This window comes from Elgaria multicarinata, chromosome 4, assembly GCF_023053635.1.
Source record: "Elgaria multicarinata webbii isolate HBS135686 ecotype San Diego chromosome 4, rElgMul1.1.pri, whole genome shotgun sequence".
NCBI lineage: Eukaryota > Metazoa > Chordata > Lepidosauria > Squamata > Anguidae > Elgaria > Elgaria multicarinata.
This window is the reverse complement of record NC_086174.1, coordinates 121,202,853-121,223,129: the sequence shown is the minus strand read 5'-3', so window position 1 is coordinate 121,223,129 and position 20,277 is coordinate 121,202,853. Positions and strand designations below refer to the sequence as shown.

The following is a 20,277-nucleotide window of genomic DNA, read 5'->3' as shown; positions in this document are numbered from 1 at the left end:
AGAAAACTGCCAGTATCATATTGCCTTTGTACAAATCTATGGTGTGACCACACTTAGAATACTGTGTACAGTTCTGATCACCACACCTAAAAAAGCTATTGCAGAACTGGAAAAAGGGCAGAAAAGGACTACTAAAATGATCAAGGGGCTGGAGCATCTCCCCTATGAGCAAAGCTTACAACAGCTGGGATTGTTCAGATTGGAAAAAAGGAGGCTTTTTTTTTGTACATGATAGAGATGTACAAAATCATGCATGGTGTGGAGAACGTGGATAAGGAGTCATTATTCTCCCTCTTTCATAATACTACAACCTGGAGTCATCTGATGGAGCTGATTGATGGGAGATTCAGGACAGATAAAAGGAAGTATTTCTTCCCACAGCACATAGTTAAACTATGGAATTCACTACCACAAGATGTACTGATGGCCACCGATTTGGATTGCTTTAAAAGGGGGTTGGATAAATTCCTGGAGGAGAAGGCTATCAGTGACTACGAGTCCTGATGGCTATGTGCTACCTCCAGTATCAGAGGCAGTAAGCCTGTGTACACTAGTTGCTGGGGAACTTGGGTGGGACGGTGCTGTTGAATCTGTGTCCTGCTTGTGGGTCCCTGGTCAACAGCTGGTTGGCCACTGTGTGAACAGAGTGCTGGACTAGATGAACCCTTGGTCTGAAAGCTTTTAAAACTTGATTTTGTTCTGACTTTATACTGTTAGTTTTACCCTACCCAGTGCCTGTTTACCCTACCCTGTGCCTGTTTGCATTCTCTTCCCCTCCTTATTGTTTTACTATGATTTTATTAGAATGTAAGCCTTAGCGGCAGGGTCTTGGTATTTACTGTTTTACTCTGTACAGCACCATGTACATTGATGGTGCTATATAAATAAATAATAATAATGATAATAATAATAATTAAACTGTAAAACTTTGAAACAATAGCAATTAGAGGTCAGACTGGCGTACTCCTTGTCATTCTTGCTGAAACAGGAGGCATGTATACTCACTACAATTTTTGTGGCTTCAGCTGAAGTAAGAGCATAACAGACACTAGACACCTATAGCTGACACATCTGCTGATATTCTTACCAGTGGCAACTGAAGTGAAAATTTGGGTATGACCCCATGCATTACATCCTTCTGCAAATGTAAGACCTTGCCATTACACCCTGGCCCCAGTCTATTCAAATGAAGACAATGATGGCGATTTCTTTTTTCTTTTTATCAATTTTTTAATTATAAGTTTTAACAAAATAAGACAAAAACGAAAAACACAAGTGTAAGCTCATATGATGATGATTTCTGAGTAACCCTACAGTCAAAGCTTTCACGGTCTCATTCACAACACAAACACTGATGCTTTTAACCTTTCATCAAAGGTCTTGCATTCTAAGACCTTTACTTCCTCGGTTTTCTTGCTTTAGAAGCCCCTCTAATTTGTCAACACACATAAAGCTGACCTAACCACCCCAGAGGGAACATGCTGTACTGCCCAAAAGAGAAATGCAGACTGCGCGCTATCCAGGATCTTGGAGCAGGACACAGCTTCAGGGTATACTGTTCCTTGCAGGCCTCTGTTGCGTCAGTCCAAAACAACTCATTAAGACACACTTCAGCACGTACTCATTTCTTAAAGCTAAGCACCATTGAACTTGCCCATTGCTATCGGTGATGGAAAGTATGGATGCAGCTGAAATCTAGCTGAGATGTTCAGACTGTAGACTGGGATCCATAGTGGGTTATACTGGGAGTGTTTCCAAATGAAGCTTTCATGGCACCGTCACCCTGCATCATTCGTGCATGTGTAGGGTGACCATATGAAAAGGAGGACAGGGCTCCTGTATCTTTAACAGTTGTATTGAATAGGGAATTTCAGCAGGTGTCATTTGTATACATGGGAACCTGGTGAAATTCCCTCTTCATCACAACAGTTAAAGCTGCAGGTGCCCTGCCCTCTTTTAAATCTGGTCACTCTAGTATAGCTCCTGCAGCTTTAACTGCTGTGATGAAGAGAGAATATCACCAGGTTCTCCATATATACAAATGACACCTGCTGAAATTCCCTTTTCTATACAACTGTTAAAGATACAGGAGCCCTGTCCTCCTTTTCATATGGTCACCCTATGCATGTGTCATCTCTGTCTCTTCTGTGTTTTCTCACTGCTTCTTCCATCTTTTTTTCTTGATGCTGAACACCTGTTCAGGAGAAAAAGACAGAATAGCTGCGCAATGTCCTTTGGTTGGTAGCGCTAGGAGCTCTCTGTCTGGAAGCACCCTTTGTCAGCCATAAATCTGACTTGCTCATATACTCAGCGACTCAGAAAACATCACTGCCAAAAGTATGTCCTCTCACTCTACACCTACCCCAAAGAGCAGATGTGGGTTTTGCAGGCTTGGTTCAGCGTCACTTAAGCTGGCAGCTAATACAAACTGTGATTTAATGACATGGAGTGTCAAAGTGCTCTGCTGGCATGATGAGTCCTATTCTATTTTGGGGAATATATACAAGATTTAGATGAATAGCATGCAGGAAATAGTATATGTTGAGAGAGGCAAATACTTTTATTCACATACTCACCACATCAGGTCATTTCCCCATCTTGCTCTGCATTCATCCAGCGTTCATCTTTGCCTTTTTCCTTCCGTAAAGCCATGTAATTTAGCTGACCATGTGGTGCCTTTCTTTAGACAACACACATCAGCGTGAAAATAGGCCCTAGGAAAATGGGTCCTATATTGCTCAGTGTCAGTTCCTGGCCAGATATCATGAGTGATGGTTGTTGGCAAGGCATGAGGGCAAACAGGTCACATTGAATCAGGAATTCTTTTGCTCTGCCCTCAAATTCATAATGATGTTACCGCTATTCATTGTGCTGCCATAAGCAAAAATTGTATGTGAGATGCTTGCACCTACGTGCATTGTATCAGAAAACAACAACAAATAAACAAAGCACACTTGCATTATATATGGCACATTGCACTCAGCAACAAACTACTTCTTTTAGGTCAGGGATTAGTAACGTTGCCCATGCAGGGGCCAATTCCACTGTGGGCTGCACCCCTCCCCACCACTGAAATTGCTACTACCACTGATTTTGCTGTGAAAATTTGCCATGATTTACTTTTAAAACAAGGTGCATGGGGAGGTATGCCTTGTTGGGAAGCAAAATTGCACTTTTAGGAGCCTTCTGGGAGTGTGACTCTGCTTCCTAACAAGTTGTGCACTCCTCCCATGCCTTGCTTTAAAGTTGAATCATGACTATACTAGATACCACAAAACACAAATAAAGTATATTTATATCCTTGTCATGCACCCACTTGGAACTTGTCTCCACTCCTTCGCACATCAGACGCGATGGTATCTTGTTACCTTGAAATCAAGCGTTAAAACTCTTTGCACGGGGAATGTCTTTGCATGTTCCTCTCCCTATGCATTTTCTCTACCACTAGTCGCAATCCAGCCAAAGCTAAGCAGTAAATAGGAGAGTTGCAGCGCAAACTGAGACTGGTTAACTCAGAAGTAAAGCTGCAGTCTAAACACTCCATCACAACCTGGATTAACATGCTCTATACCTTAGTGTTTTCGTTCCTCGGTTACTTCCTCTTTTCAAAAGAGGAAGTACACAATGAGCACGAGGCCCATTGAGTCCGCTGTTCTAATGGCGCTGCTTCTCCTGCGCACAGCAGGAGAGAGCAGCAATTCCGAGTTTAAAAAAACATCGGACTTAAAGAGGGTTTTTTTTTTTTGTCGCACAAGGAAGGCCAGAAGGGGTGGAAGGCAGATGATGTCATATGAGGGACCTGAGCAAATTCTGTGAGTGTCCAGTAATAAGCATGCAATAAAACGTTCATCTGATGGGGCTTTTATACACAACTGGGAGTAAGTCCCATTGAATTCAGTGGGGCCTACTTTTGAGTAGATAAATATAGGATTGCACTGTATGTTCCACTGAATTTAATTGGACTTATTTCTGAATGTCAGTTTAGGATTGGTGTCCATGTATAAAGTTTCACTATATGTATCATGTCCATTTGTAGCTAAGTTCTCCTGGATTTTGCCTTTTTGCTTTCCTACATTATGTACCCATAACATAGGAACATAGGAAGCTGCCTTCTACAGAGTTAGACCCTTGGTCCATCTAGCCTAGTATTGTCAACTCTGACTGGCAGTGGCTCTCCTGAGTTTCAGGCAAGAGGCTTTCCTGCCCTACCTGGAGATGTTGGGGATTGAATTTGGGAGCTTCTTCATGCAAAGCAGATGCTCTACCACTGACCCACAGCCCCTTCCATTCTTTGCCATGTATTGTATACACAATATTTTATATACAGTTTTATGTAACAGACAGAAGTACATTGCAAGTTAACTGTATTGAAGACCTGGCAGCTGACACAGGAGGTAATCAACCGGAGCTGGCCTTGATTTCTTCCCATGTTAACAAGCTTTTTTTAACTTAGATGATATGGTTTAACATATGGCAACAATGTTTTTTTTATAATCCAGGCAGCCCATAAAGAGACTTTAGGGAGGCTCAATTTACAGCTCAGGGCACCAGGGAAGATCTCATGTCGGCATTAATACAATTTTAAAACTTAATGACCCTTCGTGGGTCCTTTTAACCATTATTGCTGCAAATCCACCTACAGGAGTATGTTAAAGTAGTATTTAAAGCCATTTTCTTTTCGTTCTGCCTTGTGACACACACACACACACACACACACACTGTATATATAACACAAGATGCAAATATTTAACGTACATCCATAATTAATTTTCATGCATAAGGCTCATTCCACCCTAATAAATAGTTTTCAGAAGAGGGTAACTTGGGAATGTTAATTTACTAAAATTGTACTTTAATGCTTATTAGACACATCTCTGGTTTGTGAGAGCAACTCAATTGATTCTATATATAGCGTCTTAGCTGTCCATAAATGGGAGGGAAGGGGCAGTAGCCTTCCTTTAGAGTTAGACATTATTTTTGTTTTCCTCAGCCCAGAGCTTAGTAAGCTGGGCAAGGGCAGCTCTTCCTCAGTGCATTGCCATTTCAACATCTCATTACGTAAGTATGTGTTCATTAAAAATTATTTGCAGTATTCAGATTAGAAGAAACTGCTTTTGCAGGGGTGGGTGGTGGGTGGGGAATATCATTCCTGTGTGCAATTAATTACCTCAGTGTCTAAGAACCAGAAGGGGGGAAATGGAATAACGTAACCGGTATTTTTGAACTATTCTTTTCATCTTCATTTTTCATCCACTAATGCCACAATCCTGCACACAAGCCGTTGAAATCCCATTGAAGCCAATGGGATTTAAGCAGCTTAAGGATAGCAGTCCGATGGTCCATTCCAACCTTGTTAAAGTCATCAGGAGTTTAACATTGCACATCAGGGAGAGGAATATTGCACTCTAGACTATTTACACTAAATGCAAGTAAGAATAGTGACTTATAAAACGCACAAATAATTATTAAGAGCTTTATGAATAATTTACTAACAATTCCTTCATTTAGTGTATGGATATATTTATAGGAAATGTGGGCAAAAGTTTGTCTAAGAATTGTTTTCAAGTAGTGAAGAAATAAACAAACAAAATAAGAAGTCTTTAGCAAAAGCCACCAAATTGCCTGGATTGTGTATAGGTGTGTTTTAAATCCAGCTTGCGTATGACACAGGTTTGTAGTCCTGCCTTTTAAAAGGCAGGATTCTGATTGTTAACATTTCCTAGTTTTTACTGTGAGATATTTTTCGGATTGACTGAAAAAAAAATATCCCTCCGTGTTCCTGGTGAGAGGGAGAGAGTTCGGAACTGCTCTTTCTGCTCTTGAAATGATGTCTGCTGAAAATGGAGAGTGGAATTAGATGTACCAGGGCACAGGAGCCGATCAAAGTTCCTTTATGAGAGAGGTAATAGAATCTGGGATGGTTTGAATTGACTCCCTTTTGCCATTTCACTTGTTTTGTGTTTTTCATGTTTGTCATCCAATGAAAAGGACAGGACAGAAATACTCAAAGTGCATTTGGGGTCTTCTTACTTAATAGGCTGTATGCTGCAAGCTCTTCTTTATGTGGGAAGTTTGGTTGATGAAATTTTCCGATGAATTCAAATTAAGTTGTGATGAATGTGTGGGCCCAAGTAGCTCCTGAGCCCCTATTACAACACATTTCTTTGATTTAATAAGTAGCCAGCCACCATTCTCAGTCGCCATTCAAAGCCAGGGTCTTCCCAAGGCACCTTAAAACATCAATATATTACATATAAATATATGTAATATATTTATAAAACATGAATATAGTGGAATGCAATTGTCATGTTTTGCAGAATAATGTCAGCAGGTTTTATTGTAGTTAACCTCTTTTTATTTTAATGGGTGGCTATAAAATAAAAATAAAAATAAAAAGCAGCTCTCTTCAGCCCTTCATAGTATATATAAACCACCAGGCTAAATTTCAATTCTTTCACTGTGGAGAAGAAGTATTGTGTGTGAGACTTCATCCTCAACCATCACTGAGCATACTGAGAGAGCTGGGAGGAAATTCTCCAAGGACAATGATGGGCTTCTTGTACCATGATCTTGCTTTGAAGGAACAAGAAGTCCATGATCTCTGTCAATTTAACCAGCTGGGTATTGACTTTAATGCCCATTCATTGAATTTTAGCCTATTCAGATTCCATTGACTTCTCAATTCTAGAGGGACTAATTTGTCACTGGCCACTGGTATTACAATTGGTCTTGATCTGGGTCTGATCCCAGCCCTTCCCAGAATGCAGCTTCATAAATAGAAGACCACCAACATGAGATGCCTGACCCCTCCCCAACCCCAGCCTATGAGCAGGAGTGTCACAAATGTAAGGAAACCAGTGACAGGAGTCTCCGGCAGATGAGGACTATCCCAGGTCATGGAGTGGAGGATTCCCTGTTGGATGCCCAGCAGTCTAGCATTACCGTACCACAGTCTGTTCCATGCTGGCTGGGAATTATGGCAGTTGCAGCCCAACACAACTGGATGGCACCATGTTGAGGAAGGCTGGTTTAGATTGTGGCTGTGGAATTCTTAAGAAAGCATCATCATGACAAAATGATGAGGAAAAACTCATGGCAACTTGTTGTTGTTGTTGCTGTTAATGTAAACATGGATACTTTCGAAGCGACATACCTCAGAGTAACTTGGCAAAGGAGAGGCTGTGTGCAAAGCATTGTGCTGGACTGCAGTTTTAGGGGTTAGCATTATGCATCTTAGGCATGCTAAATTAGCAAACAGACATCACCTGTGTTGCGTTGTTGAACACATATTATAAGAGTCTTGCATGCAAAGGATGCACCTGAGTGGGTTGGAAGACTTCAAAAATCTCCAATGTATTCACAGTTTTATTACATAGAGTATGATTGACCACATGCCACAGGCATTTCTTTGAAATGGGGCAGCATCAAAGGTAGGTGTGGTTGGGTGCCTGCTAAAAGCCCACACTTCAGCCCACAAGACCTCCTCCTGCTTACCATTGCAGCCTGTTTGTTCACCTGCCTCTTACTGTGGTTCAGACAACCAGATGCCTACTGGCTCACTGGCTCTCTGTCTGTCAAGCAAGCAAGTGGTAGCAATGATAAGGAAGAGGATGAGCAGCTAGTGAAAACGGTAGTGAGAAGGTAGACTCAGTGGCCCCATTCAGACAACACACTGAACCATGCTGCTTAACCACAAAATGGTTAATGGAATGCATTCCGTTAACCATTTTGTGGTTCAGCAGCATGGTTTAGCTTGTTGTCTGAACGGGGCCATTGAGGGGTCCCATGGAGGGTGTCTTGCCCAAGGGTCCTCATAAACCTGGAGCTGGCACAGATTTGAAACAAGATATAGCAAAGACTATATTCTAGATATAAATATTTAAATGAATATATTATCAAGACCGTCTTCCTTCTGAATGGAAACCCTTGTTTGCAACAAAATGCCAGGTGGTAACTAGTTATCTTTGATCCAGTTAGCCAGAAGGCAGATAAATGTGAAATATTTTGAAGCTCTAGCTAGATTTTATTGGGCCTTTGATGTTCACAGAGACAGGGAAGTGAAAAATTCTACGCACTCATATCTCCCTTCAGTTTGTGGTTTAGCGAGGAGTCAGGGAAACCAATAGGTTTTCTTTCTTTCCTTAAGGAGCAAAAAGAATGACCTTGCAACAGCTCCTGTAACACTCTGAGAGACGCAGTTGGTCCTCTATCCCTTATAAAGAGATGAGTAACTTATCAAGTTCCTCCTGTGCAATACTGGTTTTGTTTTTAGTGAGAGCAACAAGACTCAGATGCAATATTCCTGTGGAAGCTGACCTAAATAAGAACTTGACGTTCTGTCCCAGGGTTCAACCACCAATGTAACCTGACCATCTCTGGTGGGGAATGTGATATATGCTCAACTGCTTATAGCCATGCAACCTAGCCGCTTAGGACAGGAAGTGAAGAACTCCTATGTCCAATGAAAATTTCAGGTGGAATCTGGACAGGCAGGAGGTGATTATGAGACATTTTCGCAGTTTGAGATAGAGCAGCAAATGGCCACTCCACCCTAAGTCAAGGTGCATAGTCCCCAAATCCACAGGGCCAACCAAAGACACATTGGTGCTTCACGCTGGGCAGGAAATGGCACCCCCCTCCCCAAGTCAAAGTACATAGCTGTAGTTACTCTGGCACCTGAGGCAGAGACTCCCACAATGCCTCTCTCCCTCTCTGACAGTAAAAAACACAACATTAATACATTAAGACTGGAATCCTGTACACATTTACCTTGCAGTAAGCCCCATTGAACTCAGTGGGGCTTACTTTCGAGCAGACATGCATAGGATTACACTCTAAGTGACTAACAATTAGCTTCTCTGTGTCCTTTCATGTCAATGCCTCACTTTGCCTATTGGTAGGGCCAGGCCTGTAAAGCTGGTCAAGTTATTTTGGCAGAAAGTCCCACAAGCGTCTCCCCTCATTCCCTGGCGGTAAAAATATAGTAACAATTTGCTTCCCTTTCATGACACCCAGCTGAGACAGCTGCCTCACTCTGTCTAATAGCAGGGCCAGCACTCTGACTGGAGTTTGGCCATGACACCACATCCTCACAATTGCAGAAAAAGAAAAGTCAAGACATATTGGATTTTGACTACACACAAATAGGTAGTGACTTTCAGTGGATTCCCTGAACGCTTGGGAATTAGCTCAATGCTAATTCGGTGGGAAGTCTGCCACCAAACAGAAAGAAGTTGTGTGGCTTCAGCAGAGTCTCCCATCTCAATCATGATCCCACCCAACATGCTGGATCATGAAGATGATGTATACGGTGTTTAAAACAACCCAAGTGAGCACTTTACGGGGACTTTAAAAAGACAAGTCTCTCCTTAAGGCTCATAATCAAGCATAGATAAGACAGAGGAGGGAAGAGGTGGCAGGATTTGAGGAGAATATGTTAAATAATGTAACATTGATAAAGCAGGGTGTCTTAGTAAGCATGAAATAGTCTTACAAGTTAACAGAATGTTCCTTCCCTTGTAAAAATAAGAATAAAAACCAAAGCTGCTGGTGGATTCAGGGTCTGGCTGATGGCAGATGCCAGTTGGAAGGAGCCATTATCCGTTGATCTCTGGCCTTGGCAGTGGATCCAGGACCAGGTCCCTGGATCCTTCCTCCAGCAGGAGAGTGTAGATGCAGCTGAAGATGGATTCAGGCTAGTGGACCATGGCAGAAAGTTTGCTGTAAGGAGTAAAGCTGCTTTCCCAAACCAATGTGAATGCTGGCGGGGGATGATGGAGTTGCAGTCCAACCCATCTGGGGACTGCTGGGTGGAGGGTATCTGGAGTAAAGCAAAGCAATGTTTTCTTGAAAACTAATGCAACTAAGGGCTTTGCTAGACCTACCAGGTGTTCCGTCGTTGAGGAGCGGTGAAAGCGGATTTCCCCGTTCAGCCGTGACGCCTCATGATCCACACCTTCCTTAGATTTGTGGTGGAAGTTTGCGCCGGTTGTGCTGCTGCCGCCTCGAGCACGGTTGCGCAGCCACACCGGCCTGATTTCCGTGGGGTTTTTTTCCGCTCGCCACACGGTTTGCACAAGTCCGAAAGACCGCAAACAGCGTTGATCGCTTGCGCAGCCGTCAGCGATGCCGTGGCGGCACCGGCAGTGGCAGTGCCAGCTGAAGTGCTGCTGCTGCTGCTGCTGCTGCGTACCAGCCCCCTCAGGCACCAGCGAGTGCCGGTGTTGAGGGTCAACATTGATGCGGTCACTTCCTGATGGGGATCGTGGCGGGTGTAATATGACCCGAGGTCAGTCGTCTGCATGGGCACTCTGTGCCTACATCTCCCATAAGCCTCTGAAGTGTCGGTGGCGATGACCGCCTCTGTGGCCTCCCCCCCATCCCACAGAGCCAACCCACATCTGGGCATAGGCATGGCAGCAGCCCAGAAACAGCTGCGCCCTCTTCCAGCCGCGTACCCACACCAACAGGCACACAGCCCTTCATGCCTGGACCGTCCCCCTCAGTCCCCGCTCGCCTTTACATCTTCGGCACAGCGTACAGCACTGTCATTATGCGGCCGCTGTGGCTGCCCACCGCGAGGAGTCACCAACTTCCCATGACTGTGGGATGCCCGCCTTTCCAAAAAGTGACCCACACAGAGGTTGAAGTAGAAAAAACAGGCGCACATCCCCCACCCATCCCCCACCCACCGCCAGCAGCACACCAGCCACTTTTCCGGTCCTCCGTTCCTGCGCAAACTGCCACTGTGGGAATAAAAAAAAAAGCCGCTCAGCTGCGCTGCCCCAGCTGCGGACTGGGCGCAAATGGCGGAGGCGGCTTGACCAAAGCCGCTGGCCACTTCCCTTAGCACGCCTTTTCCTGACCAGTGCGGACCGCAGTGACCTCACATCCTCCCACACGTACTCCGAATTACCGCGGGCCGGCAGGAAAAGGCGCACCAGAACTCACTTTTTTAAAATCGGGAGAAAGAGGCTTCACCGCAGGATAACGACGGATCCTCGTGAACGTCATCTGGAAGCCTCGACACGACTGCGGAAGGTAACGCGCGCTACAGCCTCATCTAGTAACGCCCTAAATTAAGTTGTGACAATATAATCCTATTGCAACCCATGGGACAACAGTCACAACTATCTTTGAGCTCCATCAGATGGGGGGAAATCACGCTTCCCTACCGTTGCTTCTCTGCCCCCACTTTCATTGCTTGATACTTCTTCTTTCAAAAGAGGAAGTAAACAATGTGCAGGTGGACCATTCAGTGAGTTGTTCTGATCACTCTGCTTCTCCTGTACACAGCAGGAGATAGCAGCAACTTCTGTTTTAAAAAATACATCGTACTTTCTGGGTGTTTTTTTGTGGTGCGAGGAAGGCCAGAAGGGGCGGGAGGCAGACAACATCATGAGAGGGACTTGCAAAAATCTGTGAGAGCACAGCAACGAGGGTGCAATAAAATGCTTGTCAGGTGGAGCTCTTTAACTTCTGTTGCTTTCGGTGAGATGTGCAGCCAAATCCTATGTATGTTTACTCAGAAGTAACTTTCACTGTATTCAGTGGTGATTGTGTCCAAGTAAGTGGTGTACAGGATTGCAGTCTTTAGCTGGATTGGGCTACTCACTGTAGCATCAAGTTGAAATGTATGTATATAAATGATCCATCACAGATCATGCACCATAGAGTTTTTATATCAGCTGGGCCAGATCTATACCTTATGTCATATCAATACAATCCCATCATGGTGACACTATATCTCTCTTGTGTATTTATACTAAGTAGCACACACAATGACATCTGTTGTGATATTTTGTATAATATGGAATAAAAAAAATGGGAAATAATGCTAGAGAAATGGTATACGGAATGTCTAATGTGCCCCAACAGTTATCAGTGCACTTCAAGATGTAGATCTAGCCTGAGTGTCAATTCAAATGCCATATTTTTCACTGAAGACAGGATCTACTCTACTGCTTTATAACAATACTGAAGTGCACTGACAACTGTTGGGGCCCATGACACATTCCATGTACCATTTTCAAACCACTTTCAAAGTGTTATATCTTGCTTGGTGTAGAACTGGCAATTAAGTGATGAGATACAGCAGGGCAATTCAAAACTGGGCTCTGTGCATTGGCTTTAAGACTTCAATACCATACAACATTGTAGCCAACCTAGTGCTCTCCAGGTGTCTTGGACTACAACTCCCACACTCCCTTACTATTGGCCATGCCGACCAGGATTTATGGGAGCTGTGGTCCAAAACAGCTGGAGGGCATCAGGTTGCCTACATGGGTGGGCAGCTTTGGGGTGTGTGTGTGTGGAACATTTGGCAATTTGAGTAGGTTTGTGGGCACCACCCCAAAATGTCTGCAATTTAGTCATAAAGGAGCCGTAACCTGTCCAAATAACTGTGCACAAAGCAGAGGTGCAGTCTGAATTATAAATCAACAGCAACTCTTTTGAACCCACAGTTTTGAGCGCCAACAAAGGCCAGATCTATACCAAGCAGGATATAATACTGAAAACGGTTTGAAAACTGTCTATGGAGTGTGTCCTGGGCCCCAACCGTTGTCAATAGCATTATAAAGCATTATAAAGCAGTAGTGTAGATCCTGCCAAAAATTTATTTCACAGGAGGTAAACTCTTTGTCTCTCTCCTTTCCTCTGCCTCTCTCTCACTCTGGATCACCACCTATAGATATTCTCTCTCTCTCTCTCTCTCTCTCTCTCTCTCTCTCTCTCTCTCTCTCACACACACACACACACACACACACACACTCATCTTCATTTCCCAAGAATGTCACCAAGCCCCATCTTGTAGTCCAGAGGCATTCAGGAGAAATGAAGATAGCAGCAGCTGGAGGCCTTCACTTTGCTTTGAAGCAACTCCAGCTGCCAGTAAATAAATGTGTTAATTTTTATTTTTTAATTATTTTTTAAAGGGAGATAGGGCACCTTGAAGGTTGCCAGGAAAGTGTCTGGGACCACATTGGTGTCTGTGGGACCATGTTTCCTACCCTTGCTATAATGCAACCCACTGAATGGAGTGGGACTTATTACCAAGTAAAAATAATAATAATAATAATAATAATGCCTTGCGCTGGAATGCATGTCTCCTAGTATATGATCCTAAATGTTGAATCAAGCATGTTTGATGGTATCTGCCTTCACTTTAATAGATGCAGCAGTGGGCACCCTCCATCAAACACTGCAGTTGGCACGTTGCACCAGAAATACTTATTTTAACAGTGCAGCCCATTTCAACCACAGGTTGCAAGGGAAACAATGAAATGGGCTGAACAGCCTGGTTACATATAAGTGTCACTGTTGAATTTACAGGAGCAGTGGCAGATCCCAACATGTCGTCCAAGAGAGTGCCGTTCTACCAAAAGAGGCACAAGCACTTTGACCAGTCCTATCGCAACATTCAGACAAGGTATTTGCTCCAGGAATATTCGGCAAGGAGGTGAGTATCGTACTTTTCGCTCCCATGTGAAAATAGTACAGAGCTGCACAAGGTTTGACCCACGATGCCAAACCAAATAGAATCATAGAATCATAGAATAGTAGAGTTGGAAGGAGCCTTAAAGGCCATTGAGTCCAACCCCCTGGTCAATGCAGGAATCCACCCTACAGCATACTTGACAGATGGTTCTCCAGCTGCCTCTTGAATGCCTCTAGTGTGGGAGAGACCACAACCTCCCTAGGTAACTGGTTCCATTGTTGTACTGCTCTAACAGTCAGGAAGCACACCAGCCCTGAATGGTGGCCCACCAAGTCATGCAACGAGGCATTTGTTTTTGCTGCTTGCTTGGGCTTGCAGGAACTGGCCTGCCAAACATGTGGAAGGCTGCAGTATATGGCTGAGGATGTGTGGGAAGCTAGATTTGGCTTGGTAAGTCACAAGTCGTGCAGGTCTGGCCTAATGGCTCAGTCCTCTGCTGAGTATCTGTACCACCACAACAACACATAGGACTAATTTTAGAGGTTCCAACATTGTTTTATCAGTACTTGCCCCTTAACTAGGCGCCAAAATTTATGATGATATTTTATATCCCACCTTGATGCCCCAAAAGCATGATCCTCAGGGTGGCTAGAAATTATCATAATAACAAGCCAAGAAAATACTAAAACAATAAAAACTAAAACAGAATGCCATGCATGTAGGACACATGCTAAACAGCATGTATGAAGGATGGCCCGAAAGCCCTGTAGTTGGTAGAACCACCCACTGTTAGATTATTTTGCTCTAGGAGTCTCTTTTGGCAAGTAGGGTAGAGTTGGGCAAGTGTGACTCATTCCAAAACATAGTAAACCGACTTCAGCTAAAGGCTACAGCAGCTAAAATAGATATATATAACTTTCACATTGCAGTCCTTTGCATGGTTACTCAGAAATACTCCCAAAGAGCACAGTGGAGCTTACTTCCAAATAAGTATGCATAGGATTGTTCTGTCAGAGTTCTGTAGCCTTACACGTTTGCCAGTTTTATTTTCCAGAAATTTCTGTTTTACCATGCAGAATCAGGCTTTCCCCCTCTAACAATATAGCAGGAGCAACCTGTACAGTTCTTAAATGTCCTTCTCCAACATGCATGTGTGTCTAGTAGCAATTATTTCCCCAAATACAAATATAAATTTCCTGAACAACCTCAAATCTTCATGGAGCTCAGCAAATTTTTTTTTAAAAAAAATAATTTTAGGCAGGTAATAAAGTCAAGTTTTATTTAGTGGAATGTAAAGTTTGGTTTAACCTGCCAGAGGCATTTAACATTCATGTCACCAAATGGATTTGATGTCAAAACTTGGGTTTTTAAGCCAATGAATATACTAATGATGAAAGTTTATTAATTTCCTCATTACTGTGTTCAGATTTGCAACTACAGTAGAGGCCTAGTCCTTCTCATTGAGAAAGTAAACTTGTGACTTGAGCATGTTTTGACTGGATGGGAACTGATGAGATGTTTAGATGCCTTCTTAAAACTCATCTCTTCATATAGGCCTGAAGTGTAACCCAGCATTCGAAGGTTTGTGGCACACAGTGGAATGTGTGTTTTTACTGTTGATTAATTTTGTATTGTGTATTTTATTGTTTACATTGATTGTTGTTTTGATGCCATTGCATTTCATGTTTAATGTTCACTGATACCTTTGTGGAAAGTAGTATAGAAATTTCAGTGAGAAATATAAATATTTATTTATTTATTTATTGCATTTATATACCGCCCCATAACAGAAGCTCTCTGGGCGGTTTACAAACAAAAGTACTTTAAAAAGTATTTTTAAAAAGTAATTTAAATGCCAAAGTATTAAAAATGACTTTTAATATACGCAATTCATAAACAATAACAGCTATAACAATAAATAACCAAAGAGAAATAAAAAAAATAAAAAGCAGCAATAGAAAACAATCAAATGGCGTAGCATCATGATAATCAATCATAAGCCAGGGAAAGCTTGTGTAACCAGGTGTGTTTCCAGGAGGTGTTTAAAGCTTGCCACATTTTCAGCCTCTGGAGTCAAATACCATAAACTGCCTCCGAATTTTGGTTTTGACCCGTTCTGTCTTAGTTTCTGTGGGGTGGATAGAATAGCTGAGCGAGCTCAGGTGATGGTCCACCGAAAGACTTTTCCTCATATAGAAAGACCGAGTTCTGAAGGACCAGAAAGGCGCCTCATCCATTGCAGTCTATAGCCTTGGCTGAAGGGCAGGATTCCTTACAGGTTCAGTGCAGTCATCTTCCAGCTGCCATGCCTCTCCAGTAGAGGGCACTGTGCACCCTTTCTGACAATCAGGGGCAGAGTGATTCCTGTATTGTTTCTGTTCTGGCATATCTTTCCTGTACAGTTTTGAATCTAGAAGAGGAATCCGGTTTATGACAGGGGATTGAGGAATTCTTGGAAGTGTCTGTGACTTTCCTAAAACTGGTCTCTGTGACTTTCTGTCTAATGACCTGCATTCAGTGACACTACAGCAGTAGCTGCCACTCCTCCTGTTACTCCGTCGTTCTGATCGGAATTCATTCCTTGACTTCCTTAGGCTGAAGTAATCTGTAAGCTTTCCAAAAGACGACATGGCACCACCATAGTCCGACCTTCTCTGTGTGTACATAAGTGTGCAAAAATCTACGCACACTTTCACATGCTAGAGCCAGTAGATTTGCACTAAATAGAATCAAAACAACAATAATGGTCTGTTACAGAGGTTGCAAGGCACTATAAGCCTTCCTGGAACAAGCATAACAATAACCCCATGGAAGCCATCTGGTGGCATCTTAGCTTTTTATGAACTGGCAGTGTTTCATGTGTTAGGAGCATTCCATCATGTTAGTCTAATAGAACTACATGTCTGAAGTTGTATAGCCAACACAGGCTTATAAGTTCTGTCAGAACTCAGTCTAAGCCTAGAGTCTCCAATGTGGTGTCTGTGGGTGCCCACCAGACTTCCTGCCCATCCTGATTTTTATTTTATTTCTTACGGGTTTTTAAATTAAATTTTAGTTAAACTAGGAGGTTGGCTTGCTGCAAAGCAACATGCTGCCTGCCAGAGCCATCTTTATTTGGGTTCAAAACAGTGGTTTTGAGTTTTGGAGCTCAAACCCCACCTTGGCCTTGTATTTAGGTTCTTAGGCAAGTCATTTTTCTTTTAGGGCCTTGCTAGACGAGGCCTTAGCGCGCTTTAAGGGCCGGTTTCCCTGCTGTGCGTCCAGATGATGCACAGGGGAATCCGGGCCCAGGCCGCACTGAAGCCTCCTCTAACGCGCCATAAGCGAAGTCGCTTATGGCGCGCCTTTTCCGCAGCCCCGGCCTGAGGCTGGGGCTGCGGAACGTCTAGCAAGGTCTGTGGCTTTTTGTGGCTACTCGCTTACTCGCAAGTAGCCGGTAAAAGCCATGGACTGGGCACAGCACGCTGTGCCCATTGGGCCAGGGGAGGGGATCCCGGTGGGGGGGGGGAAGCCGGACCTGGCAGGAGAGGGGGGGGAGAAGGCCGGGCACCGGGATGGCATCAGGGAGAGGGAGGATGGGCGATGCAGGCATCGGGGAGAGAGAGGGCGAGTGGGGAAAGAGTGGCCAGGGAGGCATCGGGGATGGCAGGGGGGGGGGGTATCAGGAGCGGAGGGGGCTTAATTCTTAAAAAAAGGCACTTACCTTGCCTTCGGCTTTGGGCTGCACGTGGCCCCTTTAACCAAAAAAAATAAAATAAATGGCCAACGCTGCAGGGCTTCCGTAGTGCCTGCGCGTTGGCTGTCTAGGAGGCAGGGCGGCGCGCTCTAGCAAGGCCCTTAGTCTCACCAGTTTGACTTCTGAGAAACAGGTGTTCTGTGATCAGCCATGTCCACCATGACAGCCATTTTATGAATGAGCAAGGCACCCCTAAGGTAGTCATTTTGTGAAAGTATCCATAACACTCTCTCAAAATCCCACTAACCGCCAAAGGATAGGGATTGCTGGCCTAAATGTTGGTGGGTTTTTCAGACTAATTTCAGCTTTTGGACATCGGATTTGTTTCTCCTCCATTTCTTCCCCGGTTTAAATGTATGTTTTGGGCAATTTCACCACCCTGAAATGGACAGCCATGGCTGTCGAGGATTGTTGCATTCAAGGGAAGCCTTTTCGATCCACAGTCCTTGCTGTCACGCTTTCTGGGCAGGGGAAGGAGGGCTGCCTTACTCTCCCGGTGTTAAATGGAAATATTGGTTTCATACCGGATTCATGAGAAGGAAATGGTTAAAGAAAGGCTAATGGAAAAGCTGTCCCACTGAGATGTCCTTTATGACCTTCTGTACATGCTGCAGTACTAGCCCCAATGCTTCTATGAGTGGAGAGGAGTTTGTTAGGTTCTAAGTTCAAATTCAAATTCAGATTCAGATTTATTGATTGATTGATTAGATTTCTATACTACAAAATAGCTGAAGGTTTATATTGAATAAGCCCAGCCCTTTTTATCCCTCTAAGCTGTCTAGGATCTCTACCTATGCAGTTTGAAACAGCTGTGACCTTTATAGCCACTTTGATAATCCACTTTAATGAGGGGTAGAGGAAAATATGAAAAGTGTTTATGTTTCATGTAGGTGAGTGAGCCAATGGTTACTAATCCCTTCACCCAGAACGATATGCAAATCTTACCACATTGTAACTGACCATTCCTTGTATTTGAAGGGCTGCTTCTAGACAGGCTACTTCCTATCAGACATCTTCCAGTCTGGGAAAAACGACATGCAGGCTTTGCGCCAGGAGGCTCCATACCTCATCCGAAGAGGAGTCACAGATATCCCAGGCAAGGTAAAGTTTTCTTCAGCTATGTTTTCCAAATTCTAATGGCTCCTCAGATTTAGTGGTGGTGGTCGTAAAGAAACCTATGTCCCTCCCGTTATCACTCCCTTAGTGATTGGCTGATCAGCTCTGATGTCACTGAGAGGCTGGATAGGAAGGAAGGTATAGGTGCCATTGGCTTATCAGCTGTCACATGATTAGACACGTGTAGTATACCAGGTTCTACATTGATTTATTAGGTCTGGAATACCGAAGCATTGAATGTCTCATAAATCTCATAGCTGACATATGCTAATACTGATTTTTTTTTTTAAAAAAAAATGGGTTAAATACAAATCTGCACTGAATGCGAGCATGTGTTTAAGCAAATGTGGCATGCTCCTGCTAAATACCAACATTATATGTTCAGGCAATATGCTCATAATATAGTTAGCTTCCTCACATCCTTTTTATCACCAGGGCGGTTTAAGGTGACATCTCAGTTTCAGCCGAGAGATGTACTCCTGTAATAAATATGCTGACAACTCTATTCCCGTTTTGTGTGAGTGGCTGTACGCCCACTGACGTACTGTACAACAAATGCACCACAGACATGGACATAGTGTGTTATGAAAGGTAGAGTAATGGAGATATCATCAACCCTTCCCTTCAGACAAATTAAGCGTCCTCAAGTTACCTGTTGGCAGCAGTGGCTTTGCAGTGAATAGAAGGTGAACACTGACCTTGGTTTAAATAATTCATCCTAATGTGAAGATTGAGTCTATTGTACAGAAATAAATTCAGAATGTCAAAACCAGAACACAATTTCATATGATACTTTTGCAAAATGGTTGCCAGCACTATGCAACTCTTACTGTGCTACATCTGTAACATCTGGAATGTTTGTATCACATAGGCTGGCAGGATCAGTTGAGTCTTCCCATCCTAGCATTGGTCAACTATCTACATGACCTAACCTACCAATACCATATGAACATACTAGTTATCTATGTTAGTGGCAGCTGCGTCACAGCGATACAGTTGTATCACCTGTATTTAAATTAGGAATCTGACGAGTGTTACAAAAATGGCGCACAACTAACCGTACAAAACTAACCGTACAATATAAAGAGTGGAATTATCGGAAGTATTTCCTCACTCCAATCATTTAAATTTAAACTCATATTAGAGACGGATGGATGCCATCCCTCTGGTATGATTCGGAAAGAGGTTGGATATGCTATACCATTTACCCAGATATCTGAACTAAGTCTCAGTATTTGAGAAATCTGAAATGGCATTTTCAATGCCCGAGTTACTAACCGCTGGTGGTGCTTAATGCAATTCCAGACTCTTTGTGCAGGCTTGTCACCATTCTTCTTATTGACCTGGCTTCTTCAGAAGCCCTGTAGTCACATGGCAATTCAGAAGCTGTGTCCTTACATGGTAATCTATTCTTCTAAGAACAGGCACATTTTATATGGGTTGATCACCATACACCTCCACTTCATCTTTCCCATTTTTGTTACAAAGAATATTGCATATTAATTCTGAAACAGAGACATTCCAACGTCTTTCATGCATTAAGTATGAGTACATAGAGCATTTCCAGGAAAGGAAGAATAATAGTCCCAGTGTGGCTGCCCAAATCCAATGATCTTATCTAGCCAAGCCCTTTACTGTAGGAACCATCACCATCACCATGCCTCTTACCCTGTGGGGCACAGCCGGGCAGCTAGGCTTGCTTCAGGTGATGGGGCTCACTAGCAGTGACCCTATTTTCTGTAGCTGGGCCAAGAAACCGAGCTTTTTGAGCCCACCTAGTAATGCGAAATATGTTTCTGTGACTCCATGAAGGCAATAAAAAGGACCTCTTTGTTTACAACCTAAGGAATTTTCCCACATTGTAAACTTTAATTTTCTTTGAGCAGCATTGCTAACTGCTATGTCAACAGTTTTGCCCTCCCTTTTTTTGAGGGGGGGGGAATAGGCTAAGCTTGAAAGCACCATGGAGCGCTCTGCTCATGTTTGG

General features: G+C 43.5%; 1 protein-coding gene across 1 annotated transcript in view; it reads left to right on the top strand.

Moving 5' to 3' along the window:
- Positions 1-4,950: 4,950 nt before the first annotated feature.
- The window catches only part of MYOM2 (myomesin 2), a 92,127-nt gene continuing 76,800 nt past the window's right edge, over positions 4,951-20,277 (top strand). The window contains exons 1-3 of the mRNA XM_063125099.1: positions 4,951-5,058; positions 13,333-13,459; positions 18,153-18,275. Of these exons, the coding sequence (XP_062981169.1) occupies positions 13,353-13,459; positions 18,153-18,275 (230 nt within the window). The 5' untranslated portion in view covers positions 4,951-5,058; positions 13,333-13,352. The remainder of the gene's footprint in view (positions 5,059-13,332; positions 13,460-18,152; positions 18,276-20,277) is intronic.